The sequence below is a fragment of the Molossus molossus genome, unplaced genomic scaffold (genome assembly GCF_014108415.1).
Source record: "Molossus molossus isolate mMolMol1 unplaced genomic scaffold, mMolMol1.p scaffold_m16_p_8, whole genome shotgun sequence".
NCBI lineage: Eukaryota > Metazoa > Chordata > Mammalia > Chiroptera > Molossidae > Molossus > Molossus molossus.
This window is the reverse complement of record NW_023425402.1, coordinates 64941996-64961959: the sequence shown is the minus strand read 5'-3', so window position 1 is coordinate 64961959 and position 19964 is coordinate 64941996. Positions and strand designations below refer to the sequence as shown.

At 38.2% G+C, this 19964-nt stretch overlaps 1 protein-coding gene and 1 pseudogene across 1 annotated transcript in view; both read left to right on the top strand.

Moving 5' to 3' along the window:
- Positions 1-8055: 8055 nt before the first annotated feature.
- Positions 8056-8206, top strand: LOC118622027 (annotated as a pseudogene).
- Positions 8207-8601: 395 nt separating this feature from the next.
- SLC35A1 (solute carrier family 35 member A1) overlaps positions 8602-19964 on the top strand; it is a 32583-nt gene continuing 21220 nt past the window's right edge. Inside the window, exons 1-2 of the mRNA XM_036249349.1 lie at positions 8602-8641; positions 13120-13297. Of these exons, the coding sequence (XP_036105242.1) occupies positions 8626-8641; positions 13120-13297 (194 nt within the window). The 5' untranslated portion in view covers positions 8602-8625. The remainder of the gene's footprint in view (positions 8642-13119; positions 13298-19964) is intronic.

The following is a 19964-nucleotide window of genomic DNA, read 5'->3' as shown; positions in this document are numbered from 1 at the left end:
TTAGAGACCATATTTTAAAAGTAGTTACCACCAAACTATGAACAATGGCAAAAATTTAAAAGTATTCTTGCATCCATGAAATTTAGCTAATGGTGTGGTGCTGGCGCATTCATTGGTTGTGTGGATTTTTTTGGAAAAACTAACAGTGGTTTTCTGTGACACATTTTTCATTCTATTAAAATTGAAAAGTAAAACTGGATTCATTCATTTTTTGTTGTTGTTAGAAAAAGTTAGGCAGCCCTGGCCGGTTTGGCTCAGCAGTTGGAGCGTCGACCTGCAGACCAGAGAGTCCTGGATTCAGTTCCCGCTAAGGGCATGTACCAAAAAAAAAAAAAGAAAGAAAGAAAAAGTTAGGCAGCATTAAGACTGAAATTGTGATGCCATTTAGATATTAATATAATATTATTATGCCTAGGATAGAAGTTTATTTCTACAATCATATTTAGTGTTAAACATTAAAAATTTTAAATCTAGTTAATATTTTCAGCCTCATTAGCTGTTCAATGTTAACACAGATTAAATTGATGTACAGTTATCCCCCTTTTTTGCCAGTTCACTTTCCACTGTTTCAGTGACACTCTGTCAATCATGATCCAAAAATATTTATTAGAAAATTCAGAAATAAAAAGTAAGTCTTAAATTGTATGCCACTCCAAGTAGCATGATGAAATCTTATGCCGTCCTCCTCCATCCCACCCGGATATGCATCAGTCCTTTGTCCAGCGTAGCCTCACTGTACCTACAGTTCAATAAGATATTTTGAGAGAAAGGGAGACCACATTGACATGACTTTTATTATAGTGTATTGTTATAATCATTTTATTACTAGTTATTGTTATTAATCTCTCACTGTGCCTAATTTATAAATTAAACTTTATTATTGGTGGTATGTATAGAAAAAACAAAGTATATAGAGAGATCAGTACTATCCTCGGTTTCGGACATCCTCTGGGAATGCTGGACCGCATCCCCTGAGGATAAGGGGCAGGGACTACAGTATAGCCAAACCTCGCTATTGGGAACAATTAGAGCAAAGGTCCACATGATATTTTTTAGCCTGAAAATTTTACATAAAATCTGGATTTCTGGACCTGTGAAAAAAATAATAAAATTATCTGGCAACACTTGGCTACCATTCCTGTAAGTAGTAGCTGTGCCCTTTAACAGGGCAGGCACTTCTAGTTCCAATTCCTGCTGTCCTACAGGTCTCCCACTTCTTTGCCTTGTTTGCTTGACCCCTTGGGCAGTTGTGCTTAGGTCCTCTGTGAATTACTGATAGATAAATTTTAGAGCTGTCATGTTATTGTCTTACATACTTCTAATATCAACTCATAGATAATAAAGACTTCCAGGTGGAGGGACTGTTAAATCTGCTTTAATAACTGAAGGGTCATTTATCTTTAGCATATTATTTTCTACCTAAGTGACTTTTACTAAGTCACTTAGTATAATTTGTTTTCTATGTAGGTTAAACGTTATTTACAATATAATATGCTTCAAAATCCATTTTCCACAGATTTTATAAAAGTAAACTGCAAACAGATCTACTTCTAAGTTTTCATGATTTTCATACCTGTAGTTTAAAAATGATGTTAAAGATAGTTGGCTGGCTGTTGAGGCAAGTCTGGGGTCAGGGGCCAGGGGGAGGGATCTGTACCTGAAGGAGTTGGGATGGTATAGCTAATACTAAACTTTTTACAAATATAGGAATTTGACTTTATCTGTTCTATCCACTCTCATTCAATTCTGCAAGAGTCCTAAACACAGAAAAGAATGATAAGCCACAGCGTGAGGTTGTAACATTAAGGCTGAAAGTTAAATTGCCAAGTGAATAAAAATACAATTTGAAAAGCTAAATGTAATATTAGAAAGTTTCCTGGTCAGTACAACAAGTCAGAATGAGGAGAGCTACATCAAATGGTAAACAAGCTGTATCCTCAGATGTGTTTCTCCCTCTGTGTATTTCCTTCTGTGGTCAAAGGCATCACCATCGAACATGAATGAAAACTGTCCTGACTGTACTCTCACAGTCCCTACATCATCAAGCCCTGTTGATTTGGCTTGAATTGTCTTTGGGATTTGTGTCTTCCTATTCTCACTGCTGTAGGACTTAGTCCTACTACCTGATTCATTGGCATAATTTTTCTAACACATAAATCTGATCATATTACCCAGCTCCCTTCCCTCAACCTCCACTTCCCTTGCTTAAAAACCTACCAAGAATGTTCTCCATTACCTAAGAGATAAAGTAAAAACTCCTTCACCTTTTCAAAGTATATCCATTTATCTTCCAGTTTCATTTTCTATCCCTCTCATGCAGTCTGCACACATCATATATATTAAGCAGATTGAACCACAACTTTTCGAAAATGTCATGGTCTTTAACACCACAACTCTCTCCTCTTGCTTTTCACTCTGTAACCTGGAATATACTCTACAGACACCCTATGATATTGTGTTTGTCCTCAAACAGCCTGATTGGATTTTACTTTTTCAGGGACAGTTTTCACTATTACCTTTAAGAGAATTAATTGCTTCTTCCTTTGGGTTTTCACTAGATTTTATCTATACTCTTTATTTATCTAATGTTTTATTCCCTTAACCCTCCTCCCCTTTGGCAACCATCAGCTTGTTCTCTATATCTTTGGACCTGTTTCTGTTTTGTTATGTTTATTCATTTACTTCACTTTTTTTTTAGGTTCCACATATGAGACCTTGTCTTTTGCTGTCTGACTTATGTTACTTAGCATAATAGCATCTATATCCATCCATGTTGTTGCAAATGTCAGGATTTCATTCTTTTGTATTGCAGAATATATATATATATACACACACACACAAACACATATCTCACTTGCATTTTCTTTATCCATTTATTTATTGATGGACATCTAAGGTGCTTCCATATATCCATATCTTGGCTATTACTACTAATGCTGCAGTGAACATAGGGATGCATATATCTTTTTGAATTAATATTTTTGTTTTCTTTGGATAAATACTCAGGAGTGAAATTGATGAATCATATGGCAGATCTATTTTAAATTTTTGAGGAATTATTGAACTGTTTTCCATAGTGGCTGCACTATTTTACAATTCCACCAACAGTGCACGAGGGGTCCCTTTTCTCCACATCCTCACCAACAGTTGCTGTTTGTTGATTTATTGAGGAAAGCCATTCTGACAGGTGTGGGGTGATATCTCATTGTGGTTTTAATTTGCATTTCCCTGATGATAAATGAAGTTGAGCATCTTTTCATATGTCTGTTGTTCATTTGTATGTACTCTTGGGAGAAATGTCTATTTAGATCTAGTGCCCATTTTTTAAATTAGATTTTTTTGGTGTTAGGTTGTATGAATTTTTTATGTATTTTGGGTCTTAACCCTTTATCAGATGTATCATTTGTGAATATTTTCTCCCATTCAGTGGGTTTTCTTTTCATTTTTAAAAAATATATATATTTATTTTTATTTTATTTTATTTTGGTACGTGCCCCTAGCGGGAACCAGACCTGGGACTCTCTGGTCCGCAGGCCAACGCTCCAACCGCTGAGCCAAACTAGCCAGGGCTGTCTTTTCATTTTGTTGATGGTTTCCTTTGCTGTGAAAAACCTTTTTAGTTTGATGTAGACCTATTTGTTTATTTTTCTTTTGTTTCCCTTCTCGAGGAGATATAGCCAATATTTATACTCTCATAGCACTAAAGTAAATACATGTGTTCATCTGTATTCTCCCTGTTAGATTACATTCCTTGAGATTTTAACTGTGTTTTAGTCATTTTTATATTTGTGGCATTTATACAGTATCTTGTTGTACAACTGAATAGAAAAAAAAAGAATGAATAAAAGGACAAACAACTGGAAGCAGGGTATTTATCCACTCAGTGATTATTTGAACAGTCAAGATGGGAATTAATAAGGAGTTTGGCAACAAAGTGCTTATTGGAAAGGAAGACAGAGGAAACAAAGCGGGGAAAAGGAGATTATTTTGGGTAAGTAGTGGGAAATAAAGTTAGATAAGTAGGGTTGGTATAGCTTTTGCAGATTTTGAAAGCCAGGCAGAGGAACATGTTGCCTTCCTGTAATACAATATTAGAAGAACACTGCATTTGCTTGAACAGAAGATTGATTTGGGGAGGGTGGTACTGGAGTTGGGGAGATGGCTGCAAGACCCAGGGCATAAGGTAATGGATGACACGAAGGACCAAATGTGAGATTTAGGGAATGCAATATAACCTCCAGGAAAGGGAAGGGGAAACATCAACATATGACCTCAGGGTTTCTGCCTTACGGGACCAATAATTAGGAAAAGGAACTGGTTGATCAAAAAAGGTAAGGTGTTTAGACTAGAATATTTGCATTTAGGGGATGCCAAAAATAGTAATTTGAGCTGGAAAAAGATGGTTTGGGAGATCAACCCCCAGGGAATAGGGATGGAATGAGGAGGAAGAGACAAGACAGAGAAGCAGAAGAATGGAAAAAGACATAAAGGGATCTCTGTGGTCACAGAAGGAAAAAGTAGGCCTACTCCTTACTAGTTGTGTTACTTAATGTCATTTGGCTGCAGTTTTGTCATCATAAAAACTGAGACAGTAGTAATTCCCAGCAGGTTGTCAAGGGGATTAAATGAGTTAACCCATGTGAAGCAATTAGATGGTAAGTAAGGGCTTTGTCAGTGCTGACCAAGGGAAGAGAAACTCCATTGCCTCATTCTATTGTACTCCCACCCTCGTTTTTCTCAGTTTTTATTATCTAGTTCTCACTTAGTGCTTAGAATAATTCTTGGAATATTATGGCTTTCTGTAAATGTCTGATGACAAAAGAATGAAGAATAAGAAAAGGTCAATGGAGTAGGCAACTGCTGAGCTCTGTTTTAATAGACTTGGCTTGAGTGGAAATGAGATTTTAGCAAGTTAAGCAGAAAGTGGTAGAAATAAATACAGACTACATGTCAGTGACTGGCAGGAAAAGAAAAATGAGATGTAAGCACAAAAAAAAGCAGAGACAAGGGAGAGTTATGCTCCAATAAGGGATATTTAGATATTGATAATTATTATTCATGTTTTAGTATCCTAGTCCAGTCACTGAGATTTACATTGTCTCCTTGTATTTTTTTCTCTTTCAATTATAAAATGCAACAATTCTTCTGGCTTGTCTTCAGTAATATTACACCATAGGGAAGAATTGTTCTAAAATAACAATAACCTAACAAATTGGTTTTGTATGTTTTTCTCAACAGAATGAGAGTAATATATTTAAATTGTCATGGAAACAATTATGTTGAGGTGTCTGCATTTTTCTACATGTTCCTTATGGTTAATGGTTTACTATACTTTAAAACTTAGCACTTTTAATATTCTATTAATATAACTACCATATTTGAATGTAACTGTAACCTCCTCCCTAAGCCTTTTGGTATTTGCTTACTGCCCAGCCTTTTTGTTTAAGTTCACTCTTCTACTTTATTACCAATGGATATAGTACTAGGTTTCCTTTTATACATTTCACTGAGACTATGCTAGCTCTCATGCCTGAGCAGAGATAGAAGTGAGTAGAGTATGAAGGTGAATACTGCAGCTGGGTTGTGACAATCAGGAATATCATTAGGCTCTCAAATGACAATAGAAATAATAGCTGCTTGAGGTACTGCAAGCTTAGCTCATTATCAGACAGTTTACCTTGTGGTTCACATATTTAAGATTGATGCATCTTGTGCTAACCAGTAATGTATAGAAAGCTAGGCTTACATAAAAGAAATACATTAAGCCATTATTTTCTCCTCCAAAAAATCAGGATAATTCAGAATGGGAAAGGAAAAATTAGTTCAAACTAAAAATGTAAATATCTGCTTGGCGAGGATAACAGAAAAGCCAGCTGTAAAGTTAACAGGAAATAATATTTCTCCCAAGGATATGATGTAAAGTATTAATAACAACCCTCTCTTTTGAGTGTCTCCTTTCTAACTCACTGACCAATTTTGGTTCTCTACAATCATACATGACTAGGAACCTTGCTGTTGAAATTATATCATTAAGAATGAAACACTTGGCCAGTTTGGCTCAGTGGTTGAGAGTGTCAGCCTTCAGACCAGAGAGTTCCAGGTTCGGTTCCCACTAGGGGCATGTACCATAAAAAAAGAAAAAAAGAAAAAGAATGAAACACTCTGCTTTAGCTGGGAGGATTTAAATCACCTTGACACAAAGAAGCAACATCCATTTCCAATGTAGGTGTAAAGCCTTCAATTAAGGGGCTCCTGAATACAACAATCATCTACGGTAACTTTGTAGTTCCCAAGAAACAGGATCCCAAGACTATTCTGCAGTCCAGAGCTGATGCTGACCTCATTAAAGGAAGCAGTGAGCTTTTAAAAAAAATTTACTTAAGTCCATTTTTCCTCTAAATTCTATAAGTTTACTCCTTCATTTATTGAAATGTCCCACGGTTCCTCTGGTGTGCAGTTTCCTTCACTGGAATGGGTCAAAAATCCTCTATTTGACTATAGGTTTTGTCTCCGGTGGTCTTGGGCTGATCAGATTAGGACAAGAGGCATCAAAATCTAGTCCAGGTTCATGTAAACGGAGTAGAAAGTCTTTGTGGGTATTGCAAATTTATAAGAAAAGTGGGGTTCAGCAGCATGAGATGTTGAGTCAGAAATGCCACAAAAATGGCCTGACAGCATTTTACCCACCACTCTAATTGTGATCAGTGTGTGTGTAATACTATTCTCCACCAGAAGGAGCCATATATTTCCTTGAAGTATAGTGGATTCCAGGACCTAGGGCACAGAAAAGTCAAGATTGTCCTGGAACCTCTTGTTGCTAGAAATAAAAAATAAATTCTTCAAAAATACTGTGCAGGCGTAAAGAAAGGAGTAGGCTTACAAGGGCCAGATTGAGGTTCTTGGAGCATCAAAAGGAGAATAATTATAGTTAATTAAACTAAATTGAAACTATGATGATACTTCAAAATGGAAAGAGATAAACTGTACAAAGCATTAGTTGTAAAACAAAAGAATGAAGAATGTATGATAGAATATTTTAATTTTAAAAAGTAATTTCGCCCTAGCCGGTTTGGCTCAGTGGTTAGAGCGTTGGCCTGTGGTCCGAAGGGACCCGGGTTCGGTTCCCGCTAAGGGAATGTACCTCGGTTGCGGTTTGTCCCCGGCCCTGGCTGGGTCGTGCGGGTGGCGACCACTCGATGTGTCCCTTTCCCGTCGATGTTTCTCTCTGTCTCTCTTCCTCTCTCTCCCTCCCACTCTATCTGAACAAAAAATGGAAAAATGTCCTCGGGTGAGGATAAAAATAAAAAAAAAAGTAATTTCAAGTATACATATGTGGTTTTCATTTGTGTATGTATAAGAACACACACAGCAGGGAACTGAATAATTCTACAAGTGGGAACTGCACCAATTACAGGAAGAGGTGATTCACATACAACCAGGTAGAGGGAAGGTCCAACACTGTTCCAAAATGAGATTAATCAAATGTGTGACTCTACAAAGTCAACTGTGGTCTCCTAGGAGCCTCTCCTAATAGTAATGTGAGATGGCATGCAAAATTTTCCAATAATGTTAGTAGACTAGATGTATCTGTATGTATATCTAATGATAAGATAATAGTGTATAACATTAACCAGTCAAATCTCTTAAAGTCATTTTGGGAAATATTCTACAGAAGGTGTAGCCTGCTGGGCATCTCAGAATCTTGTACCGCTGTTTCTTTGAGGTATGAGGTACGTTTATAGTATTTTAACAAATCTATGTCTCTTGAAAGCTATTCATTTTTGCCAATAAGTGATTTATAACATTAGCAATTATTTTTTATAATTGGTATTGCTAATTAATATCCTCTATTGAAAGAGACGATTATAGAGGTTAAAGTAAATGCCTGTTGACATGTCTAATATTTTTGAAGCCCTTTTGTTGTGCGAGAATCATGTAGTTAGAATGTCTGGCTAGGTATATATAATCGATGTTAATTCTGGTGATAAGGACATGGGCACAAGACTTCTGAACAAAACATAATATAAATTATGTTAAGTTTAAATAAGCAGTAACAGCTTTGCGCAGTGGCATTATCGCAGCCATTGAGGTTTATCCCAGGCGCGATGATTGCTAATTGAAAATAAAAAATAAGCAGTAACAATGGAAGAGAATGAACGAGCTGGAAGTTACAACGTTGCCGAAAGTAGTTTCTGTTCGTTTATGACCTGTGGGAGTTTCTACAATAGTTTTGACAACCGTGAATCACTAAGTCTCACCGCAAATCCTTCTTTGCTGTCAAACGCCTTGGTGAGGACTACGATTCCCAGAAGGCAACGTTCCGCCCCAGACTGCGCGGCCTTAGGGAGTTGTAGTTTACAGAACGACGCCTTTCGATCGAGTTTTACGCACTTGTTAGCAAGGATTCGGGCGTAGGGTCCCCTCTTCCATCGCGTGGTCTCCTTTTCGGGAGTAGCACGTATTTCTGAGCTGAATCCGTGTGTCTGGTTGGCCGGGAAGCCAGCGGCCAGCCGGCCGGCAAGGCGCTCTAGGCCTTCGTCTCTATGACCACAGGAGGCGGTCCCGGGTGCTCCCCGCGGGCGCGGAGGGGCGCGCGTCAGTTCCGCGAGGGGCTGTCGGGGAAAGATGGCCGCGGCGAGAGGTGAGGCCGGGGCCGCTGGGACGGGGGAGCCCGCGGGGGGCGGTAATAGAAGAGCGTCAGCGCGTGTCGGCGCCTGTCGGCGCCCAGCACCCTCAGCGCCCGTGGGGCTCCGCGGCCAGGCTGAGGCGCCGGGCATAGGAGCTTGGGGTGCGCCGCTCCCGCTGAGTCCGCGCCGCCGCTTGTCTGGGAAGCGCGGGGCAGCCAGCCTCCCACTCCGCTGTCTTTCCCGTGGCGGTCTCTGCGTGGGACAGTCCGGCGGCTCCAGACCGCGTCGGCCTTAAGGAGCTGGTCGTGGGTGGGAACCAAATTCAGACAGGCCCCTGCTGCGGCGGCCCCAGAGCGGAGCCGGGCCCCAGCGAGAGCAGGACCGTGCGCCGTCTGGCCCAGGTCTGCGTGCCTGCGGTCTCAGACGCGCCTCCTGCCCCCGAGAGCCTCTGAGGCTCCAGGGCATGTTCAGGCGCAGAGCCTTCGCGGCGGTTGGTCCGTGCTGCAGCCAGTAAAAACATCTTTGGGGCTTCCAGGCGGCACTGAAACAGCAGCGAGATGGAGAAAGCAGTCGTTAACAGAGTTCCTCCCAAGCACAATCTTGTATATGGTTAGAAGGAGCACTGATAAATTGGGTGGAAGGTGAGGAGACCCACCACCTTCTTCGCAGGAATGGCACATTAGAGTGCTATTTAATGACTAATTGCCATTTCCTGAGGCTCAGGCTGAGTCTGATGAACACCCCAGCCCTTGTGATTTGCTGAAGAGGGTAAGTTAGGACCAGAGGCTGAATTTCTGGACGGTGGAGCAGTGGCTAGGAGAGGTTGGGTGACAACCGATTCTTTCTTCACCCTGACCCCGTAGAGCACATTGCTTCACCTCTGAATAAATGTTGAACAAATATTTAAAGAATATCATTTGCATGGGTGCCGAATTAATTTCCTGGTTGGGGAGTCTGCATTTAACATGTAAGCCCTGCCCAGGATTATTGTCTTTAGTGTCATATACTTCTTTTATGCATTCTCCCATTTCAAGCAAGTCCAACCTTAAGAGCCTTTTTTGTAACAACACAGAAAGTAAAGGAAAAAAAGAATTGTTTTGATAACTAACACAATGGAAACAGTAAGATTAATGGGTGAAACTTTAAAGGGGCCCAAGCCATTATATGAAATAGTTGTAACAATTATCGGTTTAGGCTATTGCCAGTACATATTTGTTGTGCTTTGGTCATATTATAAATCTTTTATGCCATCTAGAAATGTATACTCCTAACAAAATTGCAGTAGCCACAGCTTCCTGACATTCACAAAGGACTTATCTGGAACTTCCTAGATTTCCAAGTTCTTAGGTGTTACAAATAATGACCCCTCTAAAATACAGTAAAATATTACAACAAAAAAACTTAAGACTGTAAATTTCTTTTGGGGAACATTTTCTGCACAGAAAAATAATGTGTGGGAGCTAGTGGGAACTGTGTGAGAAACAAAACAATGCGGATGTGTTAATGTGCCAGTGTGCCAACTCAACAGTCAGTGTGGGCTCTGTTTACAGTTGTTGGCCTTGGGCACAATGTGAATGCTTAGAATTTACAGTGAATACATGACATGAACTTTTTAAATCAAAAGTTTTTTCTTTATTTATTTTAGAGAGAGGAAGGAAGAAGGAGAGAGAGATAGAATCACTGATGAGAGAGAACATCAATTGACTGCCTCCTCCAGCATGCCCCCACTGGGGATTGAGCCCACAATTGGGGCATGTGCCCAGACCGGGAATCGAACTGGCGACCTCTTGGTGCATGGGTCGACGCTCAACCACTGAGCCACACCAGCCGGGCCATAACATGAACTTTTGATTTTACCTTGAAAAAATTCAAATAGTTAATAATTGAAATTTCATACTGGAGAATTTGTGAATAGAGTGAAGAACTATTGTGATCTAATGTTAAACTGAAATTAGAGGAAATAATGCTTAAAAGCATTAAGTATATTTTTTTAAAGTTTATGTTTTTAAAATGGTATTCCATATCAAAGTCCTATATGTTTTACATGGTCTAAACTTATATATTTGCTCTTCCATTCAGATCAGTTGTTATTTTCAAGAATATAGTATATATTCCTATATAATCACTATGCAAATAGGTATACTTTCAAAGTCAATGGCAAGGATAACTATAGGTCACAAGATACTTGTAGGCTGTAAATATTTGGTTTAGTGTTTAAACATTCATTGTGTTGTTTTTGGGATAGTTTTCAGTTTGGCAGTCCTAACCTCTTTCATTTATGAAAGTGTTGATACTCTAGGACGTGGGTTGGCAATTTTTTTCTGTAAAGAACTGGATGTCATTACTAGTCAGTTCTGCTATTGTAGGGCCAAAAAGTAGTCATAGAAAATTTGGAAACAAATGAGCATGGCTGTATTCCAATAATGCTTTATTTATGGACACTGAAATTTGAATAGTATATAATTTTTTTTTTTTTTTTTAATCCTCACCTGAGGATATTTTTCCATTTTTTGTACGGATAGAGTGGGAGGGAGAGAGAGGAAGAGAGAGAGAGAAACATCGATGTGAAGGGACACATCGAGTGGCTGCCACCCGCACGACCAACCAGGGCCGGGGACAAACTGCAACCGAAGTACATGCCCTTAGCGGGAACCGAACCCGGGTCTCTCTCGACCGCAGGCCGACGCTCTAACCACTGAGCCAAACCGGCCAGGGCTATAATTTTTAGGTGTCAAAAAAGTGATTTTTAAAGTTTTTCCCCCAACTATTTAAAAATATAGAACTATTCTGAACTTGCAGGCTGAATAACAATGAGAGATGAGATGTAGTTTGCTCACCCCTGATCTAGAATATGGGAAGTGCTTTCTCCTTTACTGAGTAATTAAAGGTTATTGCTATTTATTTTTGAAGTAATATACTTTTCCCTCCCTTGTGTAGAATAGTTTTAGAACAAAGGGAGTATTGTAGCTAGTGATCTTCCCTTTATATAAACATTGCTATTTGGCTCCTCAGATCTTTTGGAAAGAAAGTTTAGGCAGATATAAGCTCTGTTTCTTCTGTTCTACCACATTAATATCTGATATAACTTTAAAAACTGTCTACAATTTACAAATAATTTAATTACTCCCAGGGAAATATTTATATTGAAGAACCTGTAACCTTGAAATTCCTGCTTATAGATATAAAGATAATTTATTTGAAACTCCTGGCTCATTTCCCTACCAAAGCCATGTTTGAATTGTGTTTAGGCTCCCAAAGCAATGAGCAAAAACGTACTTAGTGCAGTAGCAGCCCAGAGTCACTCCTGTCCATCTGATCTTCACCCAGTTGTCAAAGTATGGCCCACTGGCCAAATCCAGCCTGTCACTAGGTTTTATGGCCCATGAGCTAAGACTGGTTTTTACAGATGAACATTTGCAATTGATTTTCTAGAGCACTAATTCTGAAGACCAGTGAAGCAAAATGTTAACCGCTCAAAATAATTCCATTGTTCTCAATAGCAGACCTATATTATAAAACACTTTATTCAATTATTGTATCTTGAATTTGTCAAAAAAATTTGTTTTCTCTCTTGTACTTAAGTGCCCTGTATGATATCATGATATTCCTGATTTTACCTTGTAGGCTGAAAAGCTTAAAATATTTACTCTTTGCTCTTTATAGAAAAAATTTGCTGATCCTTGTGTAATCTGAGCCTGAAGATTTGGGAGGTTAAGGATGAGAGGTGGGAGGTTTGTATAAAGAAAGTAGAAATAGTTTGAGCCTTGTGTGATGGCAGTATCAGTGCTGGGCTGGGAGTAAAGAAGTATGAACTGAGGGAGACCTGGTACCCCAGTGCCTGGGGTTTTATTGAAGCTGTTGGACCCTGGTGCCTGAGTGATGGCTGCTGCTCACATGTACTTGCAAGCAGTTGTTAAATTGAGTGTTTATAAATTGTACATACCCTGCATTTCAAGTTTTATAGGTGTTTGTTCTTAATACTTTTTTTGAGTTATGATGTATTTTTCTCTATAATGCTATGAAATGGGAGTTTACATGATATGGTTTTTTATGATAAAGTTTTATATTAAGCTCCACTTTTATCACTCAATTATTCCTTTTGTTTTCTTTCTGCTGTCTTTAAATTTAGGATTATACATTGCTATAATTGTTTTCATCTTGCTTTCATGCTTTGCTTTCACAAGTTTGACTTATAAAGATATATAAAATAGGTGATTTATAACATCCCAAACTAGAGTCAGTCTTGCAATTGAGGCATTCCCAGGAGCAAAATCAGTGCCTAATGAGTAGATATTCAAAGTCAGCTGTGTCTTGTGTATGTATGTATGTTTATGTCCATGTAATTGGAAAGTGTTGTTTTGAAGTAACTTTTTAAATATGGGTTTAAAACATTTTGTGCTTGAAATTGGAAAGCACAGGTATAATGTTGATTAACTTATATATACATTAATATTGTCTACTAGATAATATCTTTGTTGCATCTATTTTCCAGAAAATGTCAGCTTATTATTCAAGTTATACTGTTTGACAGTGATGACCCTGGTGGCTGCAACTTATACCATAGCTTTAAGATACACAAGGACATCAGACAAAGAACTCTACTTTTCAACCACAGCCGTGTGCATCACAGAAGTTATAAAGTTATTGCTAAGTGTGGGAATTTTAGCTAAGTGAGTATAATTACTTATTAGTGTGTTAAATTATTTTTCCACTTAAGGTATTTTCATTATTAGGAAAAAATCAAGCTACAGTGTTATATGTTTGGTTGATCTAGAGCAGTGTTGCTCAACTTGGGGCAGTTTTGCTGCCCAGGAAATATTTATGGTTGTCCCACCCTGGGGGATGCTACTGGTATCTGGTGGGTAGACCAAGGATACTTCTAAACATCCGACGGTGCACAGGACAGCCTCCACAACAGAGGATTAGCCAGCTTCAAATATGAGTAATGCCAAGAAGTCAGAGGAACTCTGCTCTAAAGCAGGGGTTAACGAACCCTGGCCCATGAGCCAAATCCAGCTTGCTGCCTGTTTTTGTTGCAGCAGAGACTGTATGACTCACAAAGCCTAAACTATTTGCCATTTTGCCCTTATAGAAAAAAATTTGCTGACCTGTTTTAGAGGATTATGATGATGATAATAATTAACATGTCTTGAGTGTTTCCTGTGTTAAGTGCTAGGCACTGTGCTGTGTGCTCTTCGTTATCTCATTTAATCTTTATATTTTTAGGTAAGTACTATAATTACCCCTATTTCACGTGTATAGCATCTGAGGTCCTCAATATTACATATGTGGCAGCCCTGGGCTTTGAATCAGTAATATCATCCAAGAATCATTTTAGCTAAGGACAGCGTAAAGGAGAGTTAAGAATGGGGCTTTTGAATGAGACAGACCTAATTTTCATCCTACCCTCACTGGGATTATGACTTTACATATATTTCTTACCTCTCTAAGCTTTAGTTTCTTCATTTTTAATTGGAGAGGAAAATATATGGTTGTGAGAATTAAATAAAATTCTGTAGGAAATTGTTTGAGATTTATGATATGGGAACCTATCTGGGTCATGTGGGCAGGTGAGACTTCATACACGTTTCAAGATGTGAGTTGGTGAGAGTGGGGAACCAATGAGGAATAGCGTGTGTCATCGTTTAGGTAGAAAAAAAAACAGTTAAATTTCATTTAACAAATATTTATTAAGTGATTTCTATGTGACAGTTTTATAATAGGTGCTGAATGTACAGGTATGAATGAAACAAATATGGTTCCTGCTTGCATGAAACTTAGGTTTAGTGGAAGAGACAAAATCAGTAAACACACATATCATGTGGGAAAAAAAATATTGTAAACATGGCTTAGGGAGGGAGAAAATAGCAGAAAAATAACTTGAGGCCAGAAGGTGGAAAGCTTTAATATATTTCAGTTTAAAATTTATCTCATAGGCAGAAGTATTGTGGTATTCTAACTTGTTAGGTTGCAAGAAAGGTAAAATCTCAGACCTTTTCAGTTCCTTACTTTCCTAACAACAGGATTCATTGTTACTGATATTTAGTTTTCATTAAGGGATTCTTTATTTTGGATATCAGCTGACTGAGAGGCCTTATTGTACCTTTAAAAGGAAATGTTCCAAAGGTAAAGTCTCTATGTTTAAAACTTCAGAACAGTTTCCATATAACAACCTAAGAGTTCATAAATCAATAAAATCTTAAGGTCTAACTTCTTTTAAGACAAATACAGGGTTGTTGGAAGAAGAGGGACAGGGGAACACATTTCTTCTCTTTATTTCCTAACTTCCTTAGGGAGAAAAACATGTGACTCAGGATTGAAATAGGACTGTCAAGCATGAAATGAGCTATTTTGAACTGTAAGAACAAATCATGGTCCAGTTGTTTTGTGACTGTCAAAAATTTAAAACTAATGTGCAAAAAAAAGCAATGAGGCCTTTGGTGTAACTTAGCATTTGGGCTAGTCATCTGCCAACTCACCTGCATAGACTTTTTTGTTCTGTCGTGAAGTTTTTGGGTATGTAGTATTTCTTATTCTTCAGCTATTCAATGTCATGGGTATGGTCAGTTATAGTTTGTTTTGTGGAAACTTTTTAAAAAAATTATATTAAAAGCACAAAAATTTCTAAAATTCCCCAGACGATTCAGATAATGGTATTGAAATAACAAGTGTGGAAAACCAATTACTGTACTACATCAGCATCATCAATAATTAGTTGCTGTTTCTGTCACCAGCATAATGTAGAGGCTCACAAAAGAGGCTCTTTTGTGAACATTTACCTGCAAAGTACACAAAGACCACGGACAATCAGGAAAAATTAAACAATTATGATATACGTACAGAGTTTTGGTGGTTGGTATTTCACATTATGTGGCTAACAAGAATTTGGCTGTGAAGAAGAATCATTTAAAACATTTTAAACACAAGGAGTTTATAAGTGGAAAAAGTACTGGAAAAAATGTATAAAACATGAAAAGTGAAATACATTTGAAATTACTGGATTTTAGAGTGAATATGATTTTTATGGAGAAATATGTTGCCAAATTATGCACTTAAAACACATTGGTAGCAATTGAATAACTGCTATTCATAACAAAAAATGTATTTCTAGGAACAAAGAGTTTAAAGAGGGCATCTGTGAAAATGTTAATTTCCTGGAATGATGAAAGAGTGAAAGATAAAGGAGAATTATTTTAACTAATGAGGTCACAGATAGATTGGTAGCTACAAAATGAAATGGAAGAGTGTTGTGATTGCTTCTTCAGCTTCTTCAGCAATATGTGATGAAACAATTGATTTAATGAAGCTAAGGCACAGCTACTAGTTTGGGAAAGATACCCAGTGGAAGTGTTGAAAGTTGATTCTAGATCTTGAGATGACAGTTGGCTCGTAATAATTCACCTGAAGCAGTTTGGAATAGGGAAAAGATGAATAAAATAAATGGCCAGACTGAGTGGGCCACTAAGAGTGAATTGAATAGTGAAGAGTTGCAGCAAATTAAAAGCCAGGAACTTTACATGTGCCTTTTCTATTTTGTGGTGTGAAGTTTGCAACAAAGTAAAAGATTTTCCAGATATCCTCCATGCTGTCATTTCTTTGTACACATATTAAAATTGATAATTAAAAAAAATGGATCAAAGGCGAGTAGGATATTATATAGTTTGTCAAAAACACACGTTGGATGTCAGTGCTGTATTTGCTGTGATGGAGAAACTTCTAAATATCAGAAAATATTTGTTAATGGAAAAATTTTTTGAATTGATTTGTTACACACAGTTAAACAAAATTGATTTCATATTTGAATTTATATTTGTTTGAAAATTCTTTACCATATAGTGTTAAACTAAGTCTTTCCATAAAGCTAAAAACATGAGATTAGACTTTCTTAAAATCTTTGTTTTCATAGTAAGAGCGATAATTTTATCATCTGAGAGAAAGGGTAATTTCTGGATATATTGGAAATAACAAAAAGCTTAGAACTTGAAAAACCTCTTCAGAGAAGACAAGTAAGATGTACTTTTTTTTTTTTTTATTTATCCTCACCCGAGGACATTTTTCGATATTTTGTTCAGATAGAGTGAGAGGGAGAGAGAGAGAGAGAGAGAAACATCGACGTGAAAACGACACATCGAGTGGCTGCCACCCACACGACCCAACCAGGGCTGGGGACAAACTGCAACCAAGGTACATGCCCTTAGCGGGAACCGAACCCGGGTCTCTCCGGACCGCAGGCTGACGCTCTAACCGCTGAGCCAAACCGGCCAGGGCAAGATGTACTTTTTTTTTTTTATCCTCACCCGAGGACATTTTTCCATTTTTTGTTCAGGTAGAGTGGGAGGGAGAGAGAGGAACAGAGAGAGAGAGAGAGAAACATCGATGTGAAAGGAACACATCGAGTGGCTGCCACCCATACAACTGACCAGGGCCGGGGACAAACTGCAACCGAGGTACGCGCCCTTAGCGGGAACGAACCCGGGTCTCTCAGGACCGCAGGCCGACGCTCTAACCGCTGAGCCAAACCGGCCAGGGCAAGATGTACTTTTTGATGATTAAAATAATGCACTTTTCCCATATTCCAAGGAAAATAAAGTTAATGTAAAAATTAGATAATATATTACCAAATTTTGGTTTCAGGATTTTAGAGAACAACAGGAAAAGGGAAATAAACTGGAACTACTATTTAAATGGAAAAAACTATTGAAGTAAATTCTTATTCCCGTCTTCCCACTCTTTACCCCGTGATAAAGTATAACTTTACAGAGTTGATGCAAATATTATTGCAGAATTTTTCTGAACTATGCAAAGCTTGACCTCATGATAGACCAACCTGTTTGGCTGCTTACTTAGTATGGTCTCTGTAGTAATGCTCTTTGCTGAGTAATATGTTTAGTCTTGGCTAATTGTTAAGGTAAGTACATGTCATTTTATACTATGTGGAGATGGGGGCAGATACTCAGGAAATTATTTAAATTTGTAGTGTTGCTTATAAAGTTCACCTGGGATAGTCAGTTTCTTTCTCTTCTCTCCCCCTCCCCTCCCCTCCCCTCCCTCCCTCCCCTCCCCTCCCCTCCCCTCCCCTCCCCTCCCCTCCCTTCCTCTTCCTCATTGTTCCAGAAGTAAGCAATGTATTATTTAAGCAAATAATACATTGGTGATGTTAAGGATAAGTAGAGGATGCTGTAAGTATAACAGAGGGCCTTCATTTGAACTGGAGGGCTTTCCTTCTGAGGATGTTACATTTAAACCTAGACATGAAGATTGAGTAGAAGATAGGCAAGAAAAGAGCAGAGAGAAGTCCCTGAGTTTTAAAGAACAAATTAATGTGTCTGGAGTGTTGTGAGAGGGGAAGTGGTGGAGGAGAGGTCAGCAGGATATCAAGAGCAAGCCTATGGGCCTGTGAAGGATTTTGGATTTTATCTCAAGTGCATTAGGAAGCCATTGAATGGTTTAAATCAGGGACTAACTAACATGGCCCATTTTACTTTAAGAGTCACTTTAACCCTTTGAAGAGAATTGAATCAGAAGAGTGCAGGAGTTGGAGGTTAGGAAGCTTATTAAAGGCCAGAGATAATGATGAAGATAATGGATTTATGTTTTGGAAGTAGAATCTATAGGACATGGGTGATGGTTTGGATACACAGTTGATTCTTATTGTTTGCAATAGTTATAGTCTCTGAAGTCACCATGAACACTGAATTAGTGAATACTGAACTATTTCTTCTAGTGGAAATATAGGATTAGGTTCTGGTGAGCCTCTGGTTACAACATTTTTATCAATTGATCAACCTTCTTTATGTGTTTCTGTTTAAAGACACCTTATTTAATACATATTATTGATTCATCAGCATTGAACTCAGCCAACAACACTAGAACTCATGTCTGAATAAAGTTTATCTAATATGTACTTTCTCCATAAGGCATATTACAGCCTTCTTGCACTAAGGAACACTACACAGCACTTTTTAGCACTATTCTTGGGGGTCATTTAACAGCAAAATCACCAAAAAAAAAAAAAAAAGTTACAAAAATGTAAAAAAATTTGGCACTAAATAGACTGCTTGTTTATAGTATGAAAGCTGAAATAAGTCAGAATGTTGCCTTTTTTTTTTACCTCAGCAGGAAATGTGAGAGCATCAGGCAACTCAGTTTTTGCAGCTCTGTGCATTTCTCCCGATGAATGAAAGTGCTGCGAGGATTGATTTTGGAATTACAAATACATTTTAGCAAATTGACAGATTCTCACATAGAATCCATGACTAATGAGGATCAACTACAGTAGATGAGGGGAAGAGGTGTCCAGAATCATATCCATCTTTCTTTGTAGAGCAGAGTAGGTAGGTAGAGGTGTGGGGTTTTTTTTTTTTTTTTTTTTTTGAGACAGAAAGAAAAACAGCTTTGAGGGAAGGGGAGATCAGTTGTTAACTTGAGATAGGTATAGTGTAAAGTATTAATGCCTTTGAAGCATCCTAGTGGGCATGGAGAATAGGCAGTTAAATTAATGGGTCTTGAACACAGAAGAGAGGTCTGGGCTAGAGAAATAAATGTGGGAGTCCTTATCACATGAAAGTATTTAATCCTGAGAATAGAAGTTGTTTAAAGAGCGATCTTGTAAAAGTATTCTCATTTTCAGTGTCCTGTGACTCCATATACCTAAAAGATTATTGTTTTCTGGACAGTATAACCAGAAACCACAGATATAAAAAGGACACACAATAATAGTTGCAGTATGTTTAGACAAATGGAAGTCAGTTTGTTTAAGAAATAACAGTCTGATCTGAGGCAGTGTCCAAGAATTTTGTAAGAGTTAAATTAAGCAGGCTAGGGTAAGTATAACTTCACGCAAGTGCCCAAATTAGGCAAATTAGAATCTTCATTTCCCAAGATCTTAAGCAGAGGCAGTTGTAGCTCCAGGGATGCTGGTGAGCTTTTCGAGATCTGAGGTCTAGTTACTCATCTCTTGTGTGAGAACTTGGAGCCTGAAAAGGGACAGATTAATGTAATCTTTGGCTAATGAATTTGCCTAACCAAATGTAACAGTAAGGTTCCAGACCCATGTTTTATTTTTATTTATTTATTTAAAAAAATTTTTTTCCCTTTATTGAGAGAGAGAGGAAGTGAGAGGGAGAGAGAGAGAAACATCGATGAGAGAGAACATTGATTGGCCGCCTCCTGCATGCCCCCCTCTGGGGATCTGGCCCACCACCTGGGTATGTGTCCTGACCAGGAATCAAACTGGTGACCTTTTGGTGCATGGGTCGGTGCTCAACCATTGAGCCACACCGGCCACCCTCCAGACCCATGTTTTAAATGAAAGGCCAGTCTCTGTCAGGGCTGGAG